Source organism: Pyrgilauda ruficollis, unplaced genomic scaffold (assembly GCF_017590135.1).
Source record: "Pyrgilauda ruficollis isolate IOZ18807 unplaced genomic scaffold, ASM1759013v1 scaffold245, whole genome shotgun sequence".
NCBI classification, from domain to species: domain Eukaryota; kingdom Metazoa; phylum Chordata; class Aves; order Passeriformes; family Passeridae; genus Pyrgilauda; species Pyrgilauda ruficollis.
The window spans coordinates 327,318-348,574 of NW_024523767.1; the positions used below are offsets into that span (position 1 = coordinate 327,318).

The following is a 21,257-nucleotide window of genomic DNA, read 5'->3' on the forward strand; positions in this document are numbered from 1 at the left end:
GGACCCCCCCTCCGTCCCGTCCCCCCCGTGCTCCCCCCGGGACCGGGCTCTCGGCTCTGTGCGCGGGGAGGAGGAGAGGCGAGAGGGCTCGGAGCGGCAAATGGGAGCCGCAGTCCCGGGCCGGTGTGCGGGACCGCTGCCTGCCCGCCCGGGGACCCCAGAGCACGCACCCAGCGCCCCGGCCCCGCGCCCGTCCCGCATGGAGCTGAGAGCAGGTAGGAGACCCCCCCGCCGAGCGGCACCGGCCCCGCACCGGCCCCGCACCGGCCCCGCCGCTGCCACTTTAACAAAAGCCGGGCGGGAGCCAGAACAGCACGGGGGGCGCAGCGAGGGAGAAAGCAGGGGGTCCCCCCTTCCTACTCGGCCAGCGGCACCCCGGGGGACCCCCCTCTTCCCTTCCCTCCCCTCCGCCTTCCGCAGCTCCGGGGCTCAGCTCCAGCCTCCCCACCTCTGCCCGGTGCCGGGACCCCGGGGATGGGGATGGGGAAAGGGGGGATAAAGCCGGGGCGGGGGGGAGAGGGAGGGAATGAATGGAGCCCGCTCTTGTGTACAATTGCATCAAATACGTTCTTGAAAGCAACCTGGTTCTGCTTAACACTTGAATTGGGTAAAAAAAAAAAAAAAAAAAAAAAAAATTTTTTTTTTATTCCTGCATTCCTGGACCCCAATCAAAAGAGCAAATCAAGGGAGGTGGAAGGGGGGAACGGCGGCGAGCGAGGCAGCCGGAGCGCGGTGCGAACCCTCCACACCCCAAAAACCCACCCAACCCGCCCCGGGATTTTTTTTTTTTTTTTCCACCTAACACCCGAGCGAGCCCAAACCAAAACAAATAGAGACCGAGGGAAAAAAAAAAAAAAAAAAAAAAAAAAAAAAAAAAAAAAACAAAAAAACAACAAAAAAAAACCAACCCAAAAAGAAAAAAAACCACCACCCAACCCTGAGCACGAGCGAAGCAGCGAGCCAGGGCTGAGGCGAGCGGGCGGGCTCGGGGAGCTGAGCAAGAGCCGAGCCCCCCAAAATCCCCCAGCACCCCGACTATGCTAAATGTAACCGGGGAGCTCTCAGGTAAGCCCGCGGCGCTGGGTGCGGGGCGGGGGGCTGCCCCAACTCCCCTGCCTGCATCTGCCGGGAGTTTTTTTCCCCTTTCCAAACCGACTGCTGATTTTAATTTGATGTGATTAAAACGTCTGTCTGGCTTTGGGATTGATTTAAGACTTTCCCCTCTCTAGGTTGGGTTGTTGTTCTTTTTTTTTTTTTTTCCCCTTTCTCTCGTTCCCTCTTTTCCATGCATGTTTGTGATTACCAGGGAGGGAACCGCCGCTGAGCACGGAGAATTAAACCCCGGGACCGACGGAGGGGAGGAAAAGGAAAGTCGGTGGGATTTATGGGGGGCAGGAAGAGTTAGTTTTCCTGCCCGGGGCTGGATTTCGGGGCTTGACACAGAACGCCGCCGCTGGAGCAGGCGACGTTCCTGCGGGACACAGCAGCGGGATTTTGGGGTGCTGGGGAGGGGACGGCTTTGTTCCCTCGGCCCCGGCGGCCACCGGCACCCCCGGGGCTGCCGCGGGCCGGCCGGCCTGGCGGCACACCGGCACCGGGGGCTCCTCGCCCGGAAAATGCTGGAAAACACCCTTAAAAGGTCAAAGTGTGGGCGCCGCCAGGCTCCCCGGGGTCCCGGGCGGCGGCACCGGGGCCGGGGCAGCACGAGGCGGGCGCCGGGTTGGGCTCCGGCTCCCGCGGTGCCGGCGTGACGCAGGACGGGCACGGCGGGGCGAGCGCCGGGGAACCGGAAAAGCGAGGCCGGGATCCCCGGCGGCTCCATCGCCCTTTCCTCTCCCCCTTCCCGCTGCCGCCGGGCCCGGCGGACGTGGCCGAGCCGGTGGCACGGCCGGTGCCGAGGCCTGCGGGGACGGGCGGGGAACGGGACGCCGAGGAGGAGCCGCGGCGCTGGAGCTCGGCCGCCACCACCCCGTTCCCCTTTTGGGGCATCCCCAGCCGTGGGCTGCCCGGGCCGTGTCTCGGGGACTCTCGGCATCCCCGGTGTCCCCGTGCCTATTTAGCAGGCGGCCGAGGGCACGGTGGCGGCCGCACATCTGGGCTGCATTAGGCGCAGGCTCCGCGGGGAAATGCGGAGGGCTCTGCTTACAGGGCCGCGCTGGGGGGAGATTTATGCCCTGCTAAGTGGCACCGAGCCCCGTAAATCATCCCCCCGCACCCCCCGGGGCTGCAGCACCACCGTGCCGGCACCGCCGTCCCAGCGTGGCGGCAGGCTCGTGGGGATGCACTCCTGGACGGGATATCTGGGATATCTGGGAAGCAGCTGGCCCGGCAGTGTTGTGGCTGCGTGTGGCACGTGGCCTGTGGGTGACAGACACGTCCCAGGCTTCGCCAGGGTGCTGTGGGGACATCAGGGCACGGCTGTGCCCACCAGGACTGCTGGTCCCACACTGACCCAGCCAGGCAGTGTCCCCGTGGCAGGCGATGCCAGCGGTGGCGGCGGGTCTGGAGGTGCCGGGGCGTGTCACCACGGCTCTGCGCTGCCACGTGGGCTGGCACCGGGGGTCCCCTGCCCCGCTGGAGAGCGGCCAGCCTGGCTCTGTGCCTGTGAGCCCCCAGCACGCTGCTGGGGGGGCTGCTGGGCTCTGCGGCTCCGTGACCTGCGCCGGGAGCGGCGGGAAGGGATCGAGGTGCCTCGTGAGGCTCCCGGTGCTGGGCGTGCGTGTGGGGCAGCGGGGTCTGGTTGGGATTAGGGGCCTGCGCTCCCCTCGCCGGCGGGGGTGTTTCCATCGTGCTGCTGGCTGGAGCCGGAGCTGGATGGGAAATCCAGGCCCAGCTAATTACGGCCTCACTGGAGTCTCCCGTGCGCGGCTGCATTTATAAACACACGGAGGAGACAGGATGTAAACACTCAGCGCCGCGAGCGCAGGCACGGCCCGGACCGGGGGGGACGCGGGGCCGTGTGCCCCCCGTGCCACCGCCCGCTCCTGGCACGGCGGCTTCGCCATGGGATGGATGGGATGAGATGGGATGGGGTGGATGGGATGGAGTGCGGTAGAATGGGATGGATGGGATGGGGACCCCACTGTGGTGGCCGCGGGTGCTGTTGAGGAACAAGGGCACACATGTTCTTCCTGTTGGAACTCAGGGAATGCTGTGTCTGTGCTATCTGGGTGTGGAACGTGAGCATCCTCGTGTCCCCACCGTGCTTGGCTCCACAGGGATGCTGCTGTGCTGCGGTGTCACCTCCCCAGACACAGCGGGGTTAAATGCCAGCAGCGTGGGGACGCGGAGGCGTCTGTCGTGAGCCCTTGAGTGTCATCCACTCAAGCCCCTCGGAGCTGGCGGCCACGCTGGGCTGAGAAACGCCCTGCGGAGGGTTAAGTGGTGCCACTTGGAGGCCAGGACAGTGGCTGGGGTAATGGGGACAGGGCTGCTTTGTCCTCTGTGCCGCAGTCATGCCTGGCCACCGCGAGACCTCCCGTGCTGGCCCCAGGAATGGGGCTGCGGGGTGGGATGGGGCTCTGCTCGCCGCTGGACGCCGGCCCATCAGATAGGGCAGCTCCCGCCGCGGCGTCGGGGGCCGGCTCGGCTCCGTCCTCTGCCGGGGGCTCCGGGGCCAGGGGGTCTCCCCTTCCCGGCTGCCGCCCCCGCCACCAGGGTTTCGGGAAAGCGGCTCCGGGCGGGCTGCGGTCGCTCAGCCCTCGGCGGCTCTGCCCACAGCATGCCCAGGGAACAGCTCACCGTCTCCGTGGCCGAATTCCTGCCTCGGCCACTGGCCGGGAGGTCTGGCCAGCACTGCCGCCTGCACTGCCGGGCGGGTGGCAGGCCAAGGGTCCCGGGTGTCACCCCAAAGGCGGGTGAGCCACGTCCCTGCTGCCACGTGTGCGTTGGGTGTCCGTGGCACCACCGGTGTGTCCGGCGTGGGTGCCCCAAGGTGCTGCCAGCAGAGCAGGGGGTGCCCGCTCCCGTGGCCCCCCGTCACCCCGGCTCCTCGGGTGTCCCCAGGGCCCAGCGGGTGACCCCGGGCAGGCACGCCATGAGCTGCTTACGTGGGCTGGGAGCATCCTGGCTGAGCTCCAGGGCCGGTTTTGAAACCCTCGGGCTCTTCCTCTCCGACGTCACCAGGATCCAGCTGTGCCGGCTGGAGCCTCCCTCCTCCACTGTCTGTGCCGGTGGGTGCCCGGCGCCAGCCGCTGGGACAGGGGTGGGCAGGGGACAGCGGGGGCACCCGCTGTGGCTGGGCCATTGTCACTACTGTGCCATAGTCACAGTCACTGCTGTGCCACTGTCGTCATCACTGCTCTGCCACGGTCACGGTCACTGCTGTGTCATGGCCACTGTCTCTGCTGTGCCCCAGTCACTGTCACTGCTGTGTCACGGTCACCCTCATTACTGTGCAGTGTCACTGTCACTGCTGTGTCATGGCCACTGTCTTTGCTGTGCCTCAGTCACTGTCTTTGCTGTGTCATGTGTGTCACGGTTACCATCAGTGCTCTGCCCCAGTCAGTGTCACTGCTGTGCCAGGGTCACCATTGTCACTGTGTCATGGTCACTACTGCCCAGCGCCATCCATTCTGTGCATCCCACCGTTCCCATCCCTCAGACACCCACCTCCATCCCCTTCCTCCATCATCCTCATCCTCGTGTCCGGGCCACCTGCCCAGGATCCACCGTGGCTCCATCCCAATCTCCCATCCCTGCCATCCCCCCTCATCCCGCTCCCCGGCTGTGTTTGGTTTGGCACCGGCCAGGCCGGGGCGGGTGTAAATCCCGCCTGGAAACCGGAGCCGGCGGCGGGCGAGGGTCCGGCCAAAGCAAACACCGGGAGGGGGGGTTGTGTGTGCTGTGAGTCACCGCGGCCCCCCCGCCGGCCCCCCCCGGCCCACGCTCGCACGCACGCGGGGCCGGCCGCACGCTCCGCGCCGGAACGCACCGGAACGCAGGCAAGCGGCGGCACGTGCCCACCGCGGGGCACCGGGCGAGCCGGGGCCGGCCGGGGCTGCCACGCACGGGGGACACGGGGGCGTCGCACGGGGTGTCACAGCGTGGTGTGGTGTGTGCACGGCGTGTCACACGTGGGTAGCATGTAACGGAGTGTCCCCCCCGATGGGGTATGTGCACGGCACGTTGCACACTTGTCTGGCATGTCCTGTGAGTGCCACACATGTCACATGCCCGTGTGGTAGGTGACACACCTGGATGGTGTCTCATGCGTGTGGTGCATCACACGTGTGCACGGTGTCACACGTGCATGGTGTCACACGCCTGGAAAGTGCGGTGTTCCCCACGCCTGTGTGATGCTCACACACAAAGTGCATCCCAGGTGTTCCCTGAACGTATCCCAGAGGTGTCACAAGTGTCCTGCACACCTCCGGGGTGTATCCCAGGTGTGACAGTGTCCTGCACACCCACAGGGCACTTGCACCCCCACAGCGAGGCTTGCAGTTTGCAGGACACCCGCGGCGGGGAGGCCCTTGTGGCCGGAGCCGGGGTGTCCCCGAGGACCGTCGTGCGTCACGGGCGGCCGGTGACGGGGAGCAGTGACGCGCGGGGGCGCGGGGGTTGCCCGCAGCAGGAGCCCCGCCGTGCCGAGCCGTGCCAGCGGCCGGTCTTTCCCGGGAGGCGCTGCCGGGAAGGCCGGCTGTGGCGAGCCGGGGGTGCCAGCTGGCCGGAGTGTCCTGGCCGCGGGCCGTGACCTTTGCGGAGCCGCCGGCCGGCGGGGCCGCGCTCCCGGGCCGCCCTGACGTCAGGCCGATGACGGGGACCCCGCCGCCGCTTTCCGGTGGCTCCGCAAAGGTCACCCCGCGCCCCGGCCGCTCCTCGGAGCCGCTTCCCCCCCGCATATTCCCGGTGGCGGGGGTCCCCGCTGGGTGCCGGGGCCGCTGCGGCGTTGGCGGTGCCCAAATATATCCCAGGCGTGTGTCCCGGCGGGAATGCCGCGGGCGCGCTGCTCCAGACCATATAAAGGATTGTTGGTGCAGCCGCGGGCGGGAGCGCTCCGAGGGGAGCCGGGGGGTCAGCGCGCTGAGGTCGGGGATCCCTGCTGCTCCCGGGGGGGTGCTGAGGTGAGAGGGACCCCACCCTCCCCACCTCCGTGCCTCACTTTCCCCTCGCTCACACGGGTGGCTCAGGGATAGTCTGCAGGCTCAGCGCCGCACACACGGAGACGGAGTGTCCCTGTCACCCCCCCCTGAGGCGCTGTGTGTCCCCCGCAGGTGACTCTTGGGGGATCTTCACCTTCCTGTGCGCCGCGCTTTGCAACCTGCCGGCGCTGCCGGCGCTGAACTGCTCCGAGGAGCTGGGCGCCGGCCAGTCCATCCAGCAGACGTACGACCTGACCCGCTACCTGGAGCACCAGCTCCGCACCCTCGCCGGCACCTACGTGAGTCCCCGACGCACCCCCCGGGACATCCACCCCGTGCCCAGCCGCTCCCACGCCGGAGGTCACGGAAATGCCTCATCGCCCCCGGGCGCAGGGCGGCTCCCGGGCACCCTCCCCTCGGCCCGTGATTCCGTCATGGGCGCGGGCATCCGCCTCTCCCTCCCCGCCGGCGTCGCCGACTCACCCGGAGGTTCCCCGTCCCTGCCCTGACGTGCCCTCGGCGGTGCCGGCACGTTCGGTGCCAAGCGGTGACGGTGGCACTGCCCGGGCTGTGCTGGAATGTCCGGCCCGGGCAGAGCCCGAGGGGGGGATGCGACAAGAGAAGGGAGAGCTGGGATGAGAGGGACGTGTCCGAACCGGGGGGCGTGGGGGACGCGGAGGCTGGGGACAGGGTGGACACGGAGACCTGACCCCTGGCACCGCCATTCCCTTCCAGCTGAACTACCTGGGCCCCCCCTTCAATGAGCCCGACTTCAACCCCCCGCGGCTGGCTCGCGCCGAGCGGGTGCCCAGCGCCACCGTGGACCTGGACCTGTGGCGGGGCCTGACGGACAACGCGCGCCTGGCCGCCAACTACCGGGCCTACAGCCGCCTGCTCTGCTACCTGCGCGTGCTGGACGGGCAGGTGGGCACGGCCGAGCTGCGCCACCGCCTCGCCCACTTCTGCGCCAGCCTCCAGGGGCTGGTGCTCAGCATCGGCGGCGTCATGTCCTCGCTGGGATACCCGCTGCCCGCCGGCCCCGCCGGGCCCCCCGCGCCCCCCGGCGCGCCCGCGGCCCCCAATGACTTCCTGAAGAAGATGGATGATTTCTGGCTGCTGAAGGAGCTGCAGACCTGGCTCTGGCGCTCGGCCAAGGACTTCAACCGCCTCAAGAAGAAGGTGCCGCCCGCCGTGGTCACCCTGCGGCTGGAGGCGAGGGGGTTCTGAGCACCTGCTGGGTGCCACCACGGCCACGCAGGTCCTCTCTTCCACCAGCAGCGTGCCTTGAGAAATGGGGCTCCTGACCCCCAAACCACCCCACAACCTCATCATCACCTGGCAGTGCCTTGAAGGATGGGGCTCCTGACATCACGTGTCACCACGGCCATCCTGCAGCCCCTCCGTCATCATCACACTGTGCCTTAAGGAACAGGGCTCCTGACCCCGAGTGCCACCACGGCCACCCCATGTTCCCTGTCCCCCACCAGTGTACTTCAAGAAATAGGGTTCCTGACTCCCAAGTGCCACCACAGCCACCTCACAATCCCACTTTCATCACTGTGCCTTAAGTGAGGGGCTCCTGACCCCAGGTGCGACCCACCACAGCCACCTCACATCCCCTCTGTCACCACACTCTGCTGTAAGGGATGCGTCTCCTGACCCCAAGTGCCACCAAAGCCACTCCATGTCCTCTCTTTGCCACCAGTGTCCCTTCAAAACTGTGTCTCCTAACCCCGGAGTGCTGCCAAAGCCACACCCCATCCTTATCATCACCCAGCTGTGCCTTAAGGGGTGGAGTTTCTCACCCCAAAGTGCCACCACAGTCACCCCACAGCTCCTCTGTCACTATACTGTGTCTTAAGGGACAGGTGTCCTGACTCCTAAGCGCCCCTCCATGGTGTCCCCAACCCCCAAGGTGCCTGTCCCCATCCCTAAAATCTCCAGTGGCCCAGCCCAAAAAGGACCAACGCCCTCTGAGCATAGGAATAAGCCTTGCCCCAGCCAGCAGCAAGCCCCGCCCCAGGAGCAATAGGCTCCGCCCCAGATGGCAATAAACCCCGCCCACTCGCCTGTGTAGCAAGCCCCGCCTCCTCCCTGCATCAGGCCCCGCCCCCTCCCCAAGCCCCGCCTCCCCCATGGGTGCCCATCGATGTTGGGGCGAGGCCATGGGGCGCGGCCGCTGTCCCGGTGCGTCTATGAGTGTTTATTTATTGGAGATGTTTATTTATTGGGGTATTTATTGCAGAAGATCTATTCTTGTATGAACGAATAAAAGCCTTTCTCCAGCCCCCCGCCCCGCCCGTGCCGCAGCCCGGTGGGGACCAGGGAGGACGGCTCCGTGTGGAATTTGGGATGTTCCCATCAGTGCCATCAGCAGGGTTCAGAGTGAACGGTTCCAAGCCGAGCTCAGTGTGGGAGCTGCGGTGTTCCGCTCTCTCACAGGGTGGGGATCCAGGCCCCCCTGGGCCCAGGGGGAGGACAGGCACCCCCCACCTTGGCGCTCCTCCCTGGGCACTACTTTGGGGTGCCCAGGATCATGCAGAATGTTCCGGGCTGGGGCAGGAAGCCGACGGCTTGCAGGGCGTGCAGCGAGGCTGTGTTTTGGGGCAGCACGGCGCAGTAGATGGGGAAGCCGCGGGCGTGCAGCTGCCGGCCCAGCTCGGCCAGCGGCAGCCCGGTGAGGCCGTGCCCGCGCCAGGCGGGCACCGTGTAGCCGTGGCGCAGGCAGCCCTGCCCGTCCAGCAGGCTCCAGGACACCGGGCGGCCGCGCCGGTCCAGCAGGCAGGCGGAGGGCAGCGTCCGCACCAGCCCCAGCAGGAAAGCCCGGCTGTGGGCATTGCCCCCCAGGGCCCACGTGGCATTGAGCAGAGGGACGTGGGATGGGGACACGGGTGCCAGGCGCAGGCCCGAGGGCATCCTGCAACAGGGCATGGCAGAGTGGGGAACGCTGAGCCCTGGTACCAGCTGGGATAGCAGATGGGATGGGATTGGGAACCCCTGTGCCACCCAGGAGTGTGCTCAGTGAACCCACTCATGCCACCCAGTGATCCCTGTGCCACTCAGGCAAGTGCTCAGGGACCCCTGTGCCACCCAAGGGTGTGCTCAGTGAACCCACTCATGTCACCCTGTGCCTCTCAGGGATGTGCCTGGGGACTCCTGTGCCACCAAGGGAGGTGACTATGACCCCCCAGTGCTACAAAGAAATGTGACAGGTCTCCGTGTGCCGCCCAGGATGTGACTGGTCCCTCAGTGCCCATGTGCCCCCAGTGTCCCATGTCCCCCCAGTGCCCCTCACTCACTGCCTGCGGGGCTGGGGGGGCTCGGGGCTCATCAGCGCCCGGTATCGGATCGTCTCCACCTTCAGTCCCCTGGCACTGGCCACCTCCTCCACAGCCTCGTCCAGCCCATCCTGCATCCCTGGGACACCCTGTCAGCCAGACAAGGGACCCAGATGGAGGGTAGAGGGGCCCTGTGTCCCCCCAGTGCCATCCTTACCCAGCATCTGGAAGGCTCTTTCCCGGGTCACCGCCTCAGTGCCCTCCAGCAGTGCCTGCAGGGCTCCTTTGTCCCGGTAGAACACAGACAGCTGGTTGGTGTAGTAGTCCCTGGGGTCCCTGTGGTCCTGGGAGGGACATGGAGCTGAGGGTAGCACCCCAATTCCCAGGCCCCTGGGGTGTGGGGTGCTGCTGCCAGGGCAGGGGCAGCCGGGGCAGCACCTCTGGGCGCAGGCGGGTCAGGACAATGCCGAAATTGGGCCAGGAGTCCACCAGCACCTCGTGGGAGGCCGGGTTTCCCCTGGCCACTGTCATCACAGTCCCCAAGACCTGCACGACAAGGTCATTGTAGGACAGAGCGGAGGGGACAAAGGGGTGCCCAGAGTCCCTCCGGTCCCCTCACCAGCAGGGGAGAGGGAGCAATGGAGTCCCCAGGGTCTCTGTCTGCAGCAGGGCAGGGGAGAGGGGACAGAGGGGTCCTTGTCACCAGCAGGGCAGGTGGGGAGGCGGAGGGGTCACAGGCAAGGCAGGGGAGAGGCATCAGGGGACAAGGGGCAGGGACAGGGACAAGGGGGTCTTGGGAACCAGCAGCACTGACAGGACAAGGGTGAGGGGACAAAGGAGTCCCCAAGATCCTCACCACCGGCAGAGAGGGAGGGAGGGAGGGAGGGAGGGACAGAGGGGTCCCCAAGGACTCTGTCACCAGCAGGACAGGGCAGAGGGGACAGAGGGATCCTCAGGGTGGCTGTCACCGGCAGGGTGGTGGGCAGGCTCTTCCGCAGGGTCTCCTCCAGGAGCTGCAGCTGGGCTGGGCACCTCAGGATCAGCATGGCTTCGTGATCGTGGGGCAGGTGGTGACACCGAGGATCCGTGGGGAGCTGGTGGCACTGGGGCGATGTCCCAGAGTGTCCCAGCCGAGCACCCGTCCTCAGGTGGCCACAGGGCTGGCCTGGTGCCCAGTGTTCAGCAGGATGGACCCTGCCCACTGCCCCCCAAGGCAGGGGGCACTCACTGGCCCGTGACAGCTGGTGGTGACCATTGTCACCGAGTGCCACACATTCTCCAGACTCCCACTCCACAGCCCCTCAGAACCCACAGACTCAGGACTGTTGCAGGGTGAGTGCTGGAGGAGATGGGGACCGTGGGGAAAGGGATGAGGACAGGGACAGGGGCCATGCCTGGTGGCCCTGTCCCCCTGCTACTGAGGGTCTCTCAGCAGGACAATGAAGATCCTGACGTGCTCAGCCCATCTGCAGCACCTGGAGGGGATCCTGATGAAGAGCCTGCCCATCGCTCTGCCGGTGATGGGGACCCCACTGTCACCCCTGCCCTGTGCCACGATAGGGACCCCAGTGCTACCCCCACCCTGCCAGTCGCAGGGACCCTGCTATCACCCCTGCACTGTCCCATGACTGGGACACCAGTGTCACTCATCTGTTGCTGTGATGGGGATCCCAATATCCCCCTTGCTGTGAGGGAGACCCCAATACCACCCCTGCCCTTTGCCCTGCTGGTGATGGGGACCCCCGTGTCACTAAGGACCCTTTTTGCTACCCTGTTCCCCACACCTGCCCCCCTCCCCTCAGCTCTGACCCCATATCTGCTCCCACACTCCCCCTAGCTCTGACCCCACATCTGCCCCCACTCCTGACCCCCATCTCTCCCCTCCTTGTCCCTCATTGCTGACCCCCTTTTCCCCCAGGTCTTCGGGGCAGTGCTGAACATCAACCGGGGCAACCCTGGCCAGTTTGAGGTGCTGGTGGACAAGTGGCCCGAATTTGGTGCCGTGCTGGCCCGGCCCAGTGGAGAGGTGGCCAGTGGGGACACGGGGCACTGCAGGAGGGGGGTGACACGGCGCCCTGGCACGTGCCAGGTGTGCTCAGAGCAGCCGTGGGTGCCCCCAGGTGCCGGCGAACGACGGCTACTGGAACACGCAGGCGGCATTCTACCGGGACCTGGGGGCGTACCGGGCACTGCTGGAGACCCCCGGCTGCCTGCGCTGGGACGCCGCCTTCACCCTCATCGGTGGCCTGGGGACACCAGGGACCTGGGCGGGGGGCCCTGGGGAAGGACTGGGCATGCTCTGGGCAGCACTGGGACTGTGGGACACCGGGGAGAGCTGTTGGAAGCAGGGAGGAACTGGTGGAGGGAATTGGGGGTGCTGGGGGACGCTGGGAACGGGTGCTGGGTGCTGGGGAGCACTGGAGGTGCTGATCACCAAATGACACACTGATTTGGTGTGCTGGTGTGGGGTTTGGTGGGTGATACCAGTGGGAAGTGTTGGGGTGGGATTTGGGGGTGCTGGGGAGCAGCAGGGAATTGCACTGCTGGGTACCCTGGAAGCAGGGTCCTGGGCGATACTGGGGTTGGACTTGGGGATGCTGGGGGCACTGGGAAGCATTGCAGCTGGATTTGTGGGTCCTTGGGGACACTGGGAGTACTGGGGTTGGACTTGGGGATGACAGGAGCAGGACTGGGGTACTGGACATACAGGAAGCAGGGATTTGGGTGCTGGGAATAGAGGCTGGGGCTGCAGGTAGCCCCTGGGGACACTGAGGAGAACACTGGGGTCATATAGGGGGGCTGGGGACAGGGATGATGGGGTACAAGGGGAACAGGACCCCCTGACATCCTCATCCCCAGGGCTACAGGATGGGCTGGCCACAGTGTCCCAGGACCTGGCAAGGAAGAAGGGTGTGGAGCTGGACATTGTCGAGTACTACTCCTACTGGCACCCTGACCCCAGCACCATGCCAGAGCCCCGGTGAGAGCCCCCCACCCTTGTCCCCACACGGGGACACCCCCGAGCCCCCCACTGACCCCTGCCTCGCCCAGGCCAGCCCCCGGGGTGCACGTGGGCTCCCTGAGCCCCTCGCACGTGGACCTTCTCAACGACACGTGGCCCTACGGGGGGAACGCCCGCAGCCGGCGCTTCCTGGCTGAGATTTTGGGGCGCTTCCCGCAAGTCTGCCTGCAGGACGGCAGCGGGCAGCCCGTCGCCTGGGTGCTGACGGATCATTTCGGGACAGGCACGCACAGCTACACCCTGCCCGAGCACCGGCGGCGCGGGCACATGCAGGTGGCACTGACGGTGGCGGCGCAGCGGGCACACGCCCGCGGGTTCCCCACGTTCGGGCACACGGCGCTGGGGAACCGGCCCATGCAGCAGCTGCAGGAGATGCTGGGCAACCGGCGCCTGCCCGGCGTCTGCCGCTACATCCTGCACAATCCCGGCCTGCACAGGGACGGGCCCTGAGGCCCTGCTGTCCCCTCTCTCAAATTAAACAGCGGTGTGGAGTCTCGGATGGCTGCTCTGGGGTTTTGTGTCCCCCCAGCAGTGACCGTTACGGCGGTGACACAGCTTGGTGGCTCACGTGTCACCGCTGAGGCACACAGCGCGGTCCCCTGGGAGTCACCCCGTTCCAGGGCACGCGCCTCGGTTATTCTCAGTTCCCCAAGGGAGGGCTGAAAGCCTCAGGCAAATTTGCACTGGTGGCACCTGCAGTGTTGCCCCCTGAACCAGGGCGCTGTCAGCACAGCTGGCGGTGGGACAGGCAGGCACCGGGGGGACAGACAGTGACACACAGGAGAGAGTGGGACAGGGCAGACAGTGACAGTCTCACAGCGTGAGTCATGGTTTGGGGGGCTGATGGGGACAGAGAGGGGAGTGACAGTGTCTGGGGTGGTGAGGAGTGCTGGGATGGGGGTGACAGTGTCCAGGCTGGCAGGGTGACAACGCCTGAGGTGATGGGGACAGTCACAGGGGTGACAATGCCAGAGGGTAGTGGGCACAACTGGGGGATGGCAGTGCCTGGGGTGACAGTCACTGACACGGGTGACAGTGCCAGGGGAACAAGGAACACTGGGATGGAGGTGACAGTGCCCTCGCAGTGACAGGAACTGCCGCGGGGTGACAGTGCGGCTTCTGGCAGGGACAACATGGGGAGGTGACAGCACCCGGGGACAGCCGGGAGGTGCCGAGGGCGGCGGGGGACCGGGACCACCGCGAGGGTGGCAGTGGCCGAAGGTGGCAGCGGCCGGGGCTGCCCATGGCCGGCTCCCCAGCCCGGCCCCGCCGCTTCCGCCCGGCCGTGGGCAGGGGCGGGTCCCTCCGCCGGTTCCCGGTAGCGGCGGGGCCCGCCCGGTTCCCGGTAGCGGCGGGGCCGTGCCAGCTCCATGTCGCGCAGGGCCATGGAGCAGCCCCGGCGCATCACCGACTCCTTCCCGCGGCGGCGGCGGCGGCGGGGCCCGGGGCGGCCCCCGGGCAGGCTCAAGGGCAGGAGGGACAAGGACCAGGACCAGGAGAAGGACAAGGTGCAGCTGAAGGTGCGGGACTGTCCCTGCGCCCCCTCGCAGCCCCCCGCGGACCCGGCGCTCATGGAGATGTTGCGGCGCTTCGACCTCTCCTGGGAATACGGACCCTCCACCGGTGAGCACTCCTGGTTCCCCCGGCTGTCCCGGTTGTCCCGGGGGCCCCGGGCTCCCCCCAGCCCCGCTGAGTCCCCGGTATCCTGCAGGGATCACCCGCCTGCAGCGCTGGGAGCGGGCACAAGAGCTGGGGCTGAGCCCCCCCGGCCCCATCCGTGAGGCCCTCCTGGAGCACCGGGACAACCCCGATGTCACCTACAGGTGGGGATGGCATGGGATATGGGATGGGATGGGATGGGATGGGATGGGGTGGGATGGGATGGGGTGGCAGGGTGGTTGGGGGGCACAGGGCGTGCTCTCCCGGTGCCCCCGCCCTTCCCGCTGACCCCGTTGTGTCCCCGCAGCCTGTGGCACGAGTACGAGCTGTGAGCCGCCGCGCCGAGGGAGTGGGGGAACCATTCCCGACGCCCCCAGACCCTGTTCCAGGGACGCTGGGTGGATTAAAGCTGGTGTGAGCGAAGGAAGGGGTGCCGTGTGCTGTCCGGGGTGGGGTGAAGCCCTTGGGGTGCAGGGGCAGGGCAGGGAGTTGCATTTCCCCCAAAAAAGCCAGGTGGGGTGTCCATCACGCAGTTTAATGCCACCCCGCTGGGACCCAGGCAGAAAAACGTGTGCTTGGGCGGAGAAAGGGAGGTGGGATATTTTTTCCCCAGGAATGGGGTGAAAAAACGAAGAATGAGGTATAAAACCAGGTGAAAAGTGAGCTCAGGGGGGTGAGCAGCTGGCTGTGGATGTCCTGCAGTGGGGTGGGAAGAGGGACAGTGTCCTGTGGGATGCATATGTTTAGTAGCCCTAATTAGCACCCTTCCTCTCTGCAGAATCATAAATAACAGGATGTGTTAATTATTCAGGTTATCAATGACTTAATTCACCAGCTCTTTTTGTTGTTTCATCAATAAAATTAATTGTTTCTATCTGTGGTGGGTCTAGCGTTGATTAAATGCTACTGCACCCACTAGAATATATTTAGTTATTTGATTGTTTTGGTGCTTTTTATTAGCTTTAATTTTGGGGATATGGATATTTATATGGTGGACATTTAGAGATATTTTTTTTATCTTGGCAGTGATGCCTTTTAATTTTTAGCAGTCTAAATTGGTTTTTTTTTTTATGCTGCTAATTAGTCTTTTAAAATTTTTCTAGCCACCCTCACAGAGTACTGGTTACTACTTATGAATTAGTGTAGAGGCAGAGTTCTGGCTGCTATGGAGCATTGGAGCCAGCAAGGGATAAGGTGGGATGGGGTGGGATGGGTGGGAGGCCACCCACAACTCCCATGCCCCTCGCCCTGCAGGCTCCCGACCCTCTGGATCGCATTATCCAGCTGGATCTGGTCCTGCTGTTGCAGCTCCAGTCCCTTGGATATCTTCTATGAGGACATAATTCTTCTGCGGGGCACAGGATGGAGGTGTTTAGATGGACCCCCAAAAAACACATCCCACACCCAGCCAATCCAGGGCTGTGCCCTCCTGGTGGGAAGAAGGAGAGAGATTCCCATGCTCCTTCCTTGGCAGAGGGTCAGTCCCAGCCTGGTGGGTATCCCAGGAAAGGGGAAGTGTCTGGGATGGCTCCAGCTGCAAGAACAGCCCTAGGAGATGGAGATGGACAGCCTCAGGGACAGTTTCCAGCCAGGAACTGCCTTCCCTTTGGAGGGTGGGTTTAGGTGGGATTTTGGGAAGAAATTCCTCCCTGTGAGGGTGGTGAGGCCATGGCACAGAGAAGCTGTGGCTGCCCCATCCCTGGCAGTGTCCAAGGCGTGGTTAGATGGAGCTGGAGCAACCTGGGCTAGTGGAAGGTGTCCTGTGGGTCAGGGGTGACACAACATGAAGGGACACCATGGTGGGAGGGGGCTGACACCATCTCACAGGGGAGCACCTGGCTTTCCGCTCCACCATGGCCACAGAGGCTCTCTGTGCGCTTCAGTCCTCCGCTGCTGGGCCTCGGGACTGCCACGGTCCCGTTTCCAGCACCAATTCCAGCCCGGATTCCAGCCCAGGCCTAGGCCGCGACGGTTGCCATGGCAACCCGGATGTTGTTCTTATCGCGCAAAGGCCGCCGGGAGTTGCAGTTTCCCCGTGCCGCACAAAATGGCGCCGCTGGGTCCCTGTGCCCGCTCGGTGTCCCCAGAGCGTTCACTCCGGTCCCTACTGACGGCAGGCCACCCTCCAGATGCTCAGGGTCACAAAGCCACCAGGGGCTGCCATTTCCACGCTTTATTGCCAGTGCAGGAGCGGTGTCGGTGTTTGTGCTCGTGGGGCTGGGGCAGAGGCACGTCCCAGCCCCAGCGTGCGGGCGGGGCGTGGGCGGGGCGTGCCGGCTCGCTGGCCACGCCCCCAGGCGAAGACCACGCCCCTTCCCTTGTTGCTATGTCAGTGAAGAGACGCTGTCCCTTGCCCCCCAAATTAAGGCGTGGGTTCACCCGTGTGGCCCTGGCCAGGTGCATGGGTGTGGCCCTGGGTGTGGCAATCACTGTGGGTGTGGTCACAAAAAGGGGCGGGGCCACCATCCAGGCTGGCCTGGCGCACCACCCCGCGCGGGCGGGACGAGGGTCGTGACCTCGGGGAGGGACCCTCTGCTTTCTCCGTGGCCTCAAACACCTGAGGGGGGACAGCGGGGTCATCGCATGCCGCTGCCACCCCACAGCTGGACCCCCATCCCGCCCTGACCCCTGCTCACCTCCCCGGCCAGGGGCTCCCCCAGCACCTCGAGGGGCTCGGGGGTCTCCAGCAGGCTGATGCTCCGCATGACGGAGCACAGGGAGATGCGGGGGCGCCGGGAGGCTCCCAGCAGCCCCCCACCAGCTGCCTCCTCCTCGGAGGGCTGCGGGGACGCCAGCGGGGAGGACAGCGGGGACAGGCCACTCGTGTGCCTCGCGGTGTCCTCCTCGGGCTGCGGCGCCTGCTCGGCCGCCCGGGGCTCCCACAGGCTGCTGTGCCGGCTGCCACAGACCTGTCAATCAGCACCCGGCCACGCCCCCTGCTGGGAGCCACGCCCACTGGGCAGGGTGGGGTTCCCATGGGCTCCTCCCCCACAGAATTTCCACACCTTTCCAGGAAGGGCACGGCCACAGAAGCCCCGCCCAGCCACCCAAAGGGGTGCGGTCACAACAGGCCCCACCCTCTTACCCCACGGGGGTGTGGTTATTCCAGGCCCCGCCCACCGGTCCCCACCCTGTCCCCACCCTGTCCCCACCCACCTGGCGCTCAGGATGCCCTGGTAGAAGTCGAGCTGGCGCATGAAGCCGGGGTTGGGCAGGACGCCGGGCCGGCAGTGCCGGACGTGCCGCAGCGCCCGCTCCAGGGGCCACCCGAACTCCTTCATGGCGTAGGCCAGCACCGTGGCGGCCGAGCGGCTCAGCCCCATCCGGCAGTGCACCAGCGCCCGGCCTCCCGCCGCCCTGCGGCACCCGCTGCTGGCACCATGGCACGGTGGCCCTCGGGGACACCGTGTCCCCAGGGCTCACAGCGTCCCCCAGCCGTCCCAGGATGCCCAGGGCTCCCAGCATCCTGCAGCCATCCCAGTGTCCCCAGAGCTCCCCACATCCCCACCCACCCCACTGCTCCCCAGGATCCCATGCCCCAGCACCTCAGCCATCAAGACCTCTCCCCATGTCCCCCTCTCCCCTGCCCCACCTGCAGCCCCTGTGCCCCGGTGTCCCTGTGGTGTCACCCCCGTGCCCACTGACCGGACGCGGGAGAGGAAGAGGAAAGTGTCGTTCCAGTGGGGCAGGAGCTCGGCCGCCTCCTCGTCGTACACCCGCACGTTCATGTACGTGAACAGCGCCGGGAAGAAGTTGTCGATCTCCCGCGCCACGTTCAGGATGTGGGTGACCCTGCGGTGACACGAGTGACACCCCAGGGGCGGCCCGTGGTGACCCCATGCCGCCCCACCACGGTGCCACCCCGTGCTCACCTATTCTGCTGCAGCTCCTCCAGGTTGGCTGCGTTCCACTCGGAGCCCTGCGTGGTGGTGACAGCGGTGAGGGGAGGGGACACTGCCACCCGCCCTGCCCAGCGTGCCCGCGCCGCTGCCCCACCAGGAAGAGGTGCGGGAAGACACGGGAAGGCCGATCCATCTGCGCCAGCACCAGCAGCATCTCGTTGTCAATGAAATCCTTGTGCTCAGCCAGGCTGTGCCCCGTGCGCCGCTCCAGCTCCTCCCGCACCTGGGCACCATGCCGGGTGAGGGACGGCCCTGCCCAGCCCATCCCGTCCCCAGGACACCCTGCCGCCCGGGTGCCACCCACCTCCTTGGACGTGACGTTCTCCAGGTCGGCGGTGGCCATCACCTCCCGCAGCAGCGCCCGCACCGCCTGCTCCGACAGCTCCGGCATGGCCGGCCTGGCACCGGTACCGCCCCGTCACTGGCGTCCCCTGCCCCACCCCGGCCACGCCCGGCCAGGCGCGGCAGCGATTGGCCAGCAGGCTGCGGGGTGTGGCAGGGGCGTGGCAGGGACCTTACCGGAGGGGCGTGGTGGGCGAGGCGGGGCGCACGGACTCGAGGTCGGCCATGGCCAGCCACTCGTTGAGGCAGCTCTGCTCCGAGCCCAGCGCCGCCGCGTAGCCGCGGGCCCAGGCCAGCGCGGGGCCGCCGGGGATGTGCCCGCCGCGGGCCGCGTCCTCGCAGGCGCGGTGCAGCTCCTGCAGCACGGCCCTGCCGCACAGCACCTGCCACCCCTGCGCTGCCACCGCCCCCCCGACGGATGTGTCCCCCTCGCTGGCTGCCCCCGGCGTGTGGGTGCCACCCAAAGCCTCCCCAGATCCTTCGCCGTGACTGTGCCCGTGCTGGTGCCCGTGGTGATACCCTGTGCCCACACCCCCGTGCCCAGGATGGTGACAGCACCCCTTGTGTCCCCAGCGGTGCCGCATCCCCCGTGTCTGCTGTGTGGCTGAGATCCCCTGTGCCCCTGGCAGTGCCCGTGTCCCCAGTCCCCGAGGTGGTGCCCATCCCCTTGTGCTCACCGTGCCACCCACAGCCCCGTGCCCAGCGTGGTCCCCACGCCCGCCGTGGTCACGCCCAGGCCTCGCTCACCACATGGTCTGCACAGAGATGGGCTTGAAGATGCGCGTCTGTCCCCCCGACGTCACGCTGAACCCCCTGGGCATCAGGGGGACACGCATGGGTCGGGGTGGGCACCCCGACCCCTCTAAGCCCCTCCCTGTCTCAAAATTCCGTCCCACCCTTACCCGTCGCCGTCGAGGAACACCTGGGTGTCGCTCCAGAGGGGCAGCACCATGCCCAGGGTGCAGCGGGTGGCCCTGGGGCGAGCAGAGGTCAGGGGGTGCCGACGCCTCCCCGGGCGCCCCCCGCACCCCGCTCACCCCTCGTGGGCGAAATCCACTCCCAGCAGCGCCGTCTCCGCCTCGGCTCCCGCCTCCTCCGGCCGCACCAGCAGCAGGTACCGCACCCGCCGCGGCCGCGCCGATTCCAGCCGCACCGCCTGCCGGAAAGGCGGGCATCGCAGCGGGGCTCTGCCCCTTCCCCGTGCTCCCGGTGACCGGGGAGCGGCACCAGGCTGGGCCATATCCCCTCCTCATCACCTCCCATTCCATCCCTATCCCCATCCCATCCCATCCCATCCCCATCCTTATCGCATTCCCATACCTTTCCTCAATGTTACTGTCCCCACCTTCATTCCATTCCCTATCCCCATCCCATCCCATCCCATCCCATCCCATCCCATCCCATCCCATCCCATCCCATCCAGTCCCCATCCCTATCGCATTCCCATACCTTTCCTCGATGTTACTGTCCCCACCTTCATTCCATCCCATCCCCATCCCCAGCCCAGCCCATCCTGTCTCATCCTGTCCATTTCCTCTCCCCATCTTGTCCCCATCCATAACCCATCCCCATCCTGTCCCCGCTCCTGACCCCATCCATCTCTTTCCCTGTCCGCATCCCATCCCCGTGCTCCTGGAGGGGTGGATCCATGTCCTACCAGCCGAATGGCGTCCTGGGGGCGCAGCAGCTGCATCATGAGGTGCAGGTGCTGCTCCTGCTGTCCCGGGGCCTGGCAGGGGGGCTCGGCCGGGGGGGGCTCGGCCGGGGGGGGCTCCTCGGCAGGCAGGAGCCGTGCAGCCCCCTTGACCATGACGAAGCTCTGCCTGGGGGGCAGGAGGGTCCTGAGCACCCAGAGCACCCCCAGAGTGCTCCCCAAAGGGTGGGAACTGTGTCCCCATCCCACCCCAGTATCCCTCTCGCTGGGGTTTCGGAACCCCCTCTCACCGTCGCTGCAGTTGGCCACGCCTGGGAGCATCTTCCTCCTGCAAATTGGGAGGCAGTTCCTGGGGGAAATGTGACCCCAGGGAATGGACCAGGCTCGGGGGTCCCACAAGCCCCCCACCAGCAGGGACACCACAGTCCAGTGACCCCCTAAACCCACCCCCAGCAATAGTGTGGGCCCCACGGGGGTGTAGGGACGCTTTGGGGGTCCCACTGTGGAGATAGATCCCTGGGGATCCCCCTCGGGATGGCGGGGGGGGATGTCTCGTCCCTGTGCCCCCATCCCTGGCTGGGTGAGAGCACTGGAAGGGGGGGCCTGGGATGAACACCCAGGAAGGCCCAGTGGTCACTGGGGGAGGCACTAGGGGACACCGGGACCGCGGAGGGACTGGGAGAGGTGGCAAAGTGAGTGGGAGCAGCCTGGGACAAACACCCCCATCCACACCCCCATACTCCTCCCTTAGCTATGGGGAAACCCCAGCCGGGAGTACAGGAAACTCCAACGCGTGGTGAGGGCAACTCCGCTCCCAGGAAACTCCCAGGAAAGTCCCATCGGAAGCGCCTGGGATGACCCCGCACCGGCAGCGACCGGAGCAGCCTTCACCCCTCGGCCCCCGCGCTGGCACCCCCGGCACGGCGGCACCTTCCGCACCGGGACCTTCCGGAGCACGGCAACCCCCGGCGCACCGGGAGACCCCCGCGCAGCCCGTGCTCCCCACAGCGGGATCCCCGGACCGGCCCATTTCCCCAGGGCACCGGGACCCGCAGGAGCTCCGGAGCCCACCCCGTGCCCCCGCACCGGGGCCCCCGCGGCTCGGGATAGCCCGGGAGCCCCCGGGAGCCCCCGCACCGGGACCTGCCGGGGCTCCGGGACCCCCCGCCCGTCCCCCGTGCCGTCCCTGCCGGGATGCCCCGTCCCCGCCCGCCCCGGTGCCGCACTCACCGCGGGGCCCCCGGCGGAGCCCCCCGCCCGCCGCACCGTCACCAGCGCCATGCCCCGCCGCGCCGCCCTCCCGCACCAGGAAGCGCC

General features: G+C 66.7%; 5 protein-coding genes across 6 annotated transcripts; 3 read left to right on the top strand and 2 right to left on the bottom strand.

The window, feature by feature from the left end:
* The first annotated feature begins 906 nt into the window (after nt 1–906).
* On the top strand, nt 907–8,370 carry CLCF1 (cardiotrophin like cytokine factor 1). 2 transcript variants are annotated; one of them, XM_041470433.1, is made up of 3 exons: nt 907–1,065; nt 6,216–6,382; nt 6,819–8,370. In XM_041470433.1, exons 1-3 carry the CDS (start codon nt 1,038–1,040, stop codon nt 7,308–7,310), a joined length of 687 nt encoding a protein of 228 aa, XP_041326367.1. In that variant the 5' UTR covers nt 907–1,037; the 3' UTR covers nt 7,311–8,370. The 2 variants fall into 2 exon arrangements, 1 of the variants encoding a protein (XP_041326367.1); XR_005955392.1 differs by lacking the exons at nt 907–1,065; nt 6,819–8,370 and adding an exon at nt 1,079–6,065 and having other exon boundaries at nt 6,216–6,357.
* Nucleotides 8,371–8,597: 227 nt separating this feature from the next.
* On the bottom strand, nt 8,598–10,407 carry LOC121355183 (glycine-N-acyltransferase-like protein 3). The gene is made up of 5 exons (XM_041470408.1): nt 10,330–10,407; nt 9,800–9,907; nt 9,579–9,705; nt 9,383–9,500; nt 8,598–9,000 (listed from the first exon to the last, which is right to left on the bottom strand). Exons 1-5 carry the CDS (start codon nt 10,405–10,407, stop codon nt 8,598–8,600), a joined length of 834 nt encoding a protein of 277 aa, XP_041326342.1.
* Nucleotides 10,408–10,800: 393 nt separating this feature from the next.
* On the top strand, nt 10,801–12,857 carry LOC121355182 (glycine N-acyltransferase-like protein 3). The gene is made up of 5 exons (XM_041470407.1): nt 10,801–10,878; nt 11,280–11,387; nt 11,482–11,602; nt 12,221–12,341; nt 12,413–12,857. The coding sequence occupies exons 1-5, from the start codon at nt 10,801–10,803 to the stop codon at nt 12,831–12,833; spliced, it is 849 nt and encodes a 282-aa protein (XP_041326341.1). The 3' UTR covers nt 12,834–12,857.
* A 732-nt stretch (nt 12,858–13,589) lies between these two features.
* Nucleotides 13,590–14,916, top strand: POLD4 (DNA polymerase delta 4, accessory subunit). The gene is made up of 3 exons (XM_041470387.1): nt 13,590–14,006; nt 14,095–14,206; nt 14,350–14,916. Exons 1-3 carry the CDS (start codon nt 13,754–13,756, stop codon nt 14,372–14,374), a joined length of 390 nt encoding a protein of 129 aa, XP_041326321.1. The 5' UTR covers nt 13,590–13,753; the 3' UTR covers nt 14,375–14,916.
* A 1,265-nt stretch (nt 14,917–16,181) lies between these two features.
* Nucleotides 16,182–21,228, bottom strand: SSH3 (slingshot protein phosphatase 3). The gene is made up of 14 exons (XM_041470391.1): nt 21,171–21,228; nt 20,231–20,268; nt 19,944–20,109; nt 19,324–19,442; nt 19,189–19,260; nt 19,034–19,099; nt 18,464–18,655; nt 18,249–18,342; nt 18,039–18,167; nt 17,915–17,961; nt 17,688–17,834; nt 17,199–17,399; nt 16,679–16,951; nt 16,182–16,599 (listed from the first exon to the last, which is right to left on the bottom strand). Exons 1-14 carry the CDS (start codon nt 21,219–21,221, stop codon nt 16,182–16,184), a joined length of 2,013 nt encoding a protein of 670 aa, XP_041326325.1. The 5' UTR covers nt 21,222–21,228.
* Nucleotides 21,229–21,257: the final 29 nt, after the last annotated feature.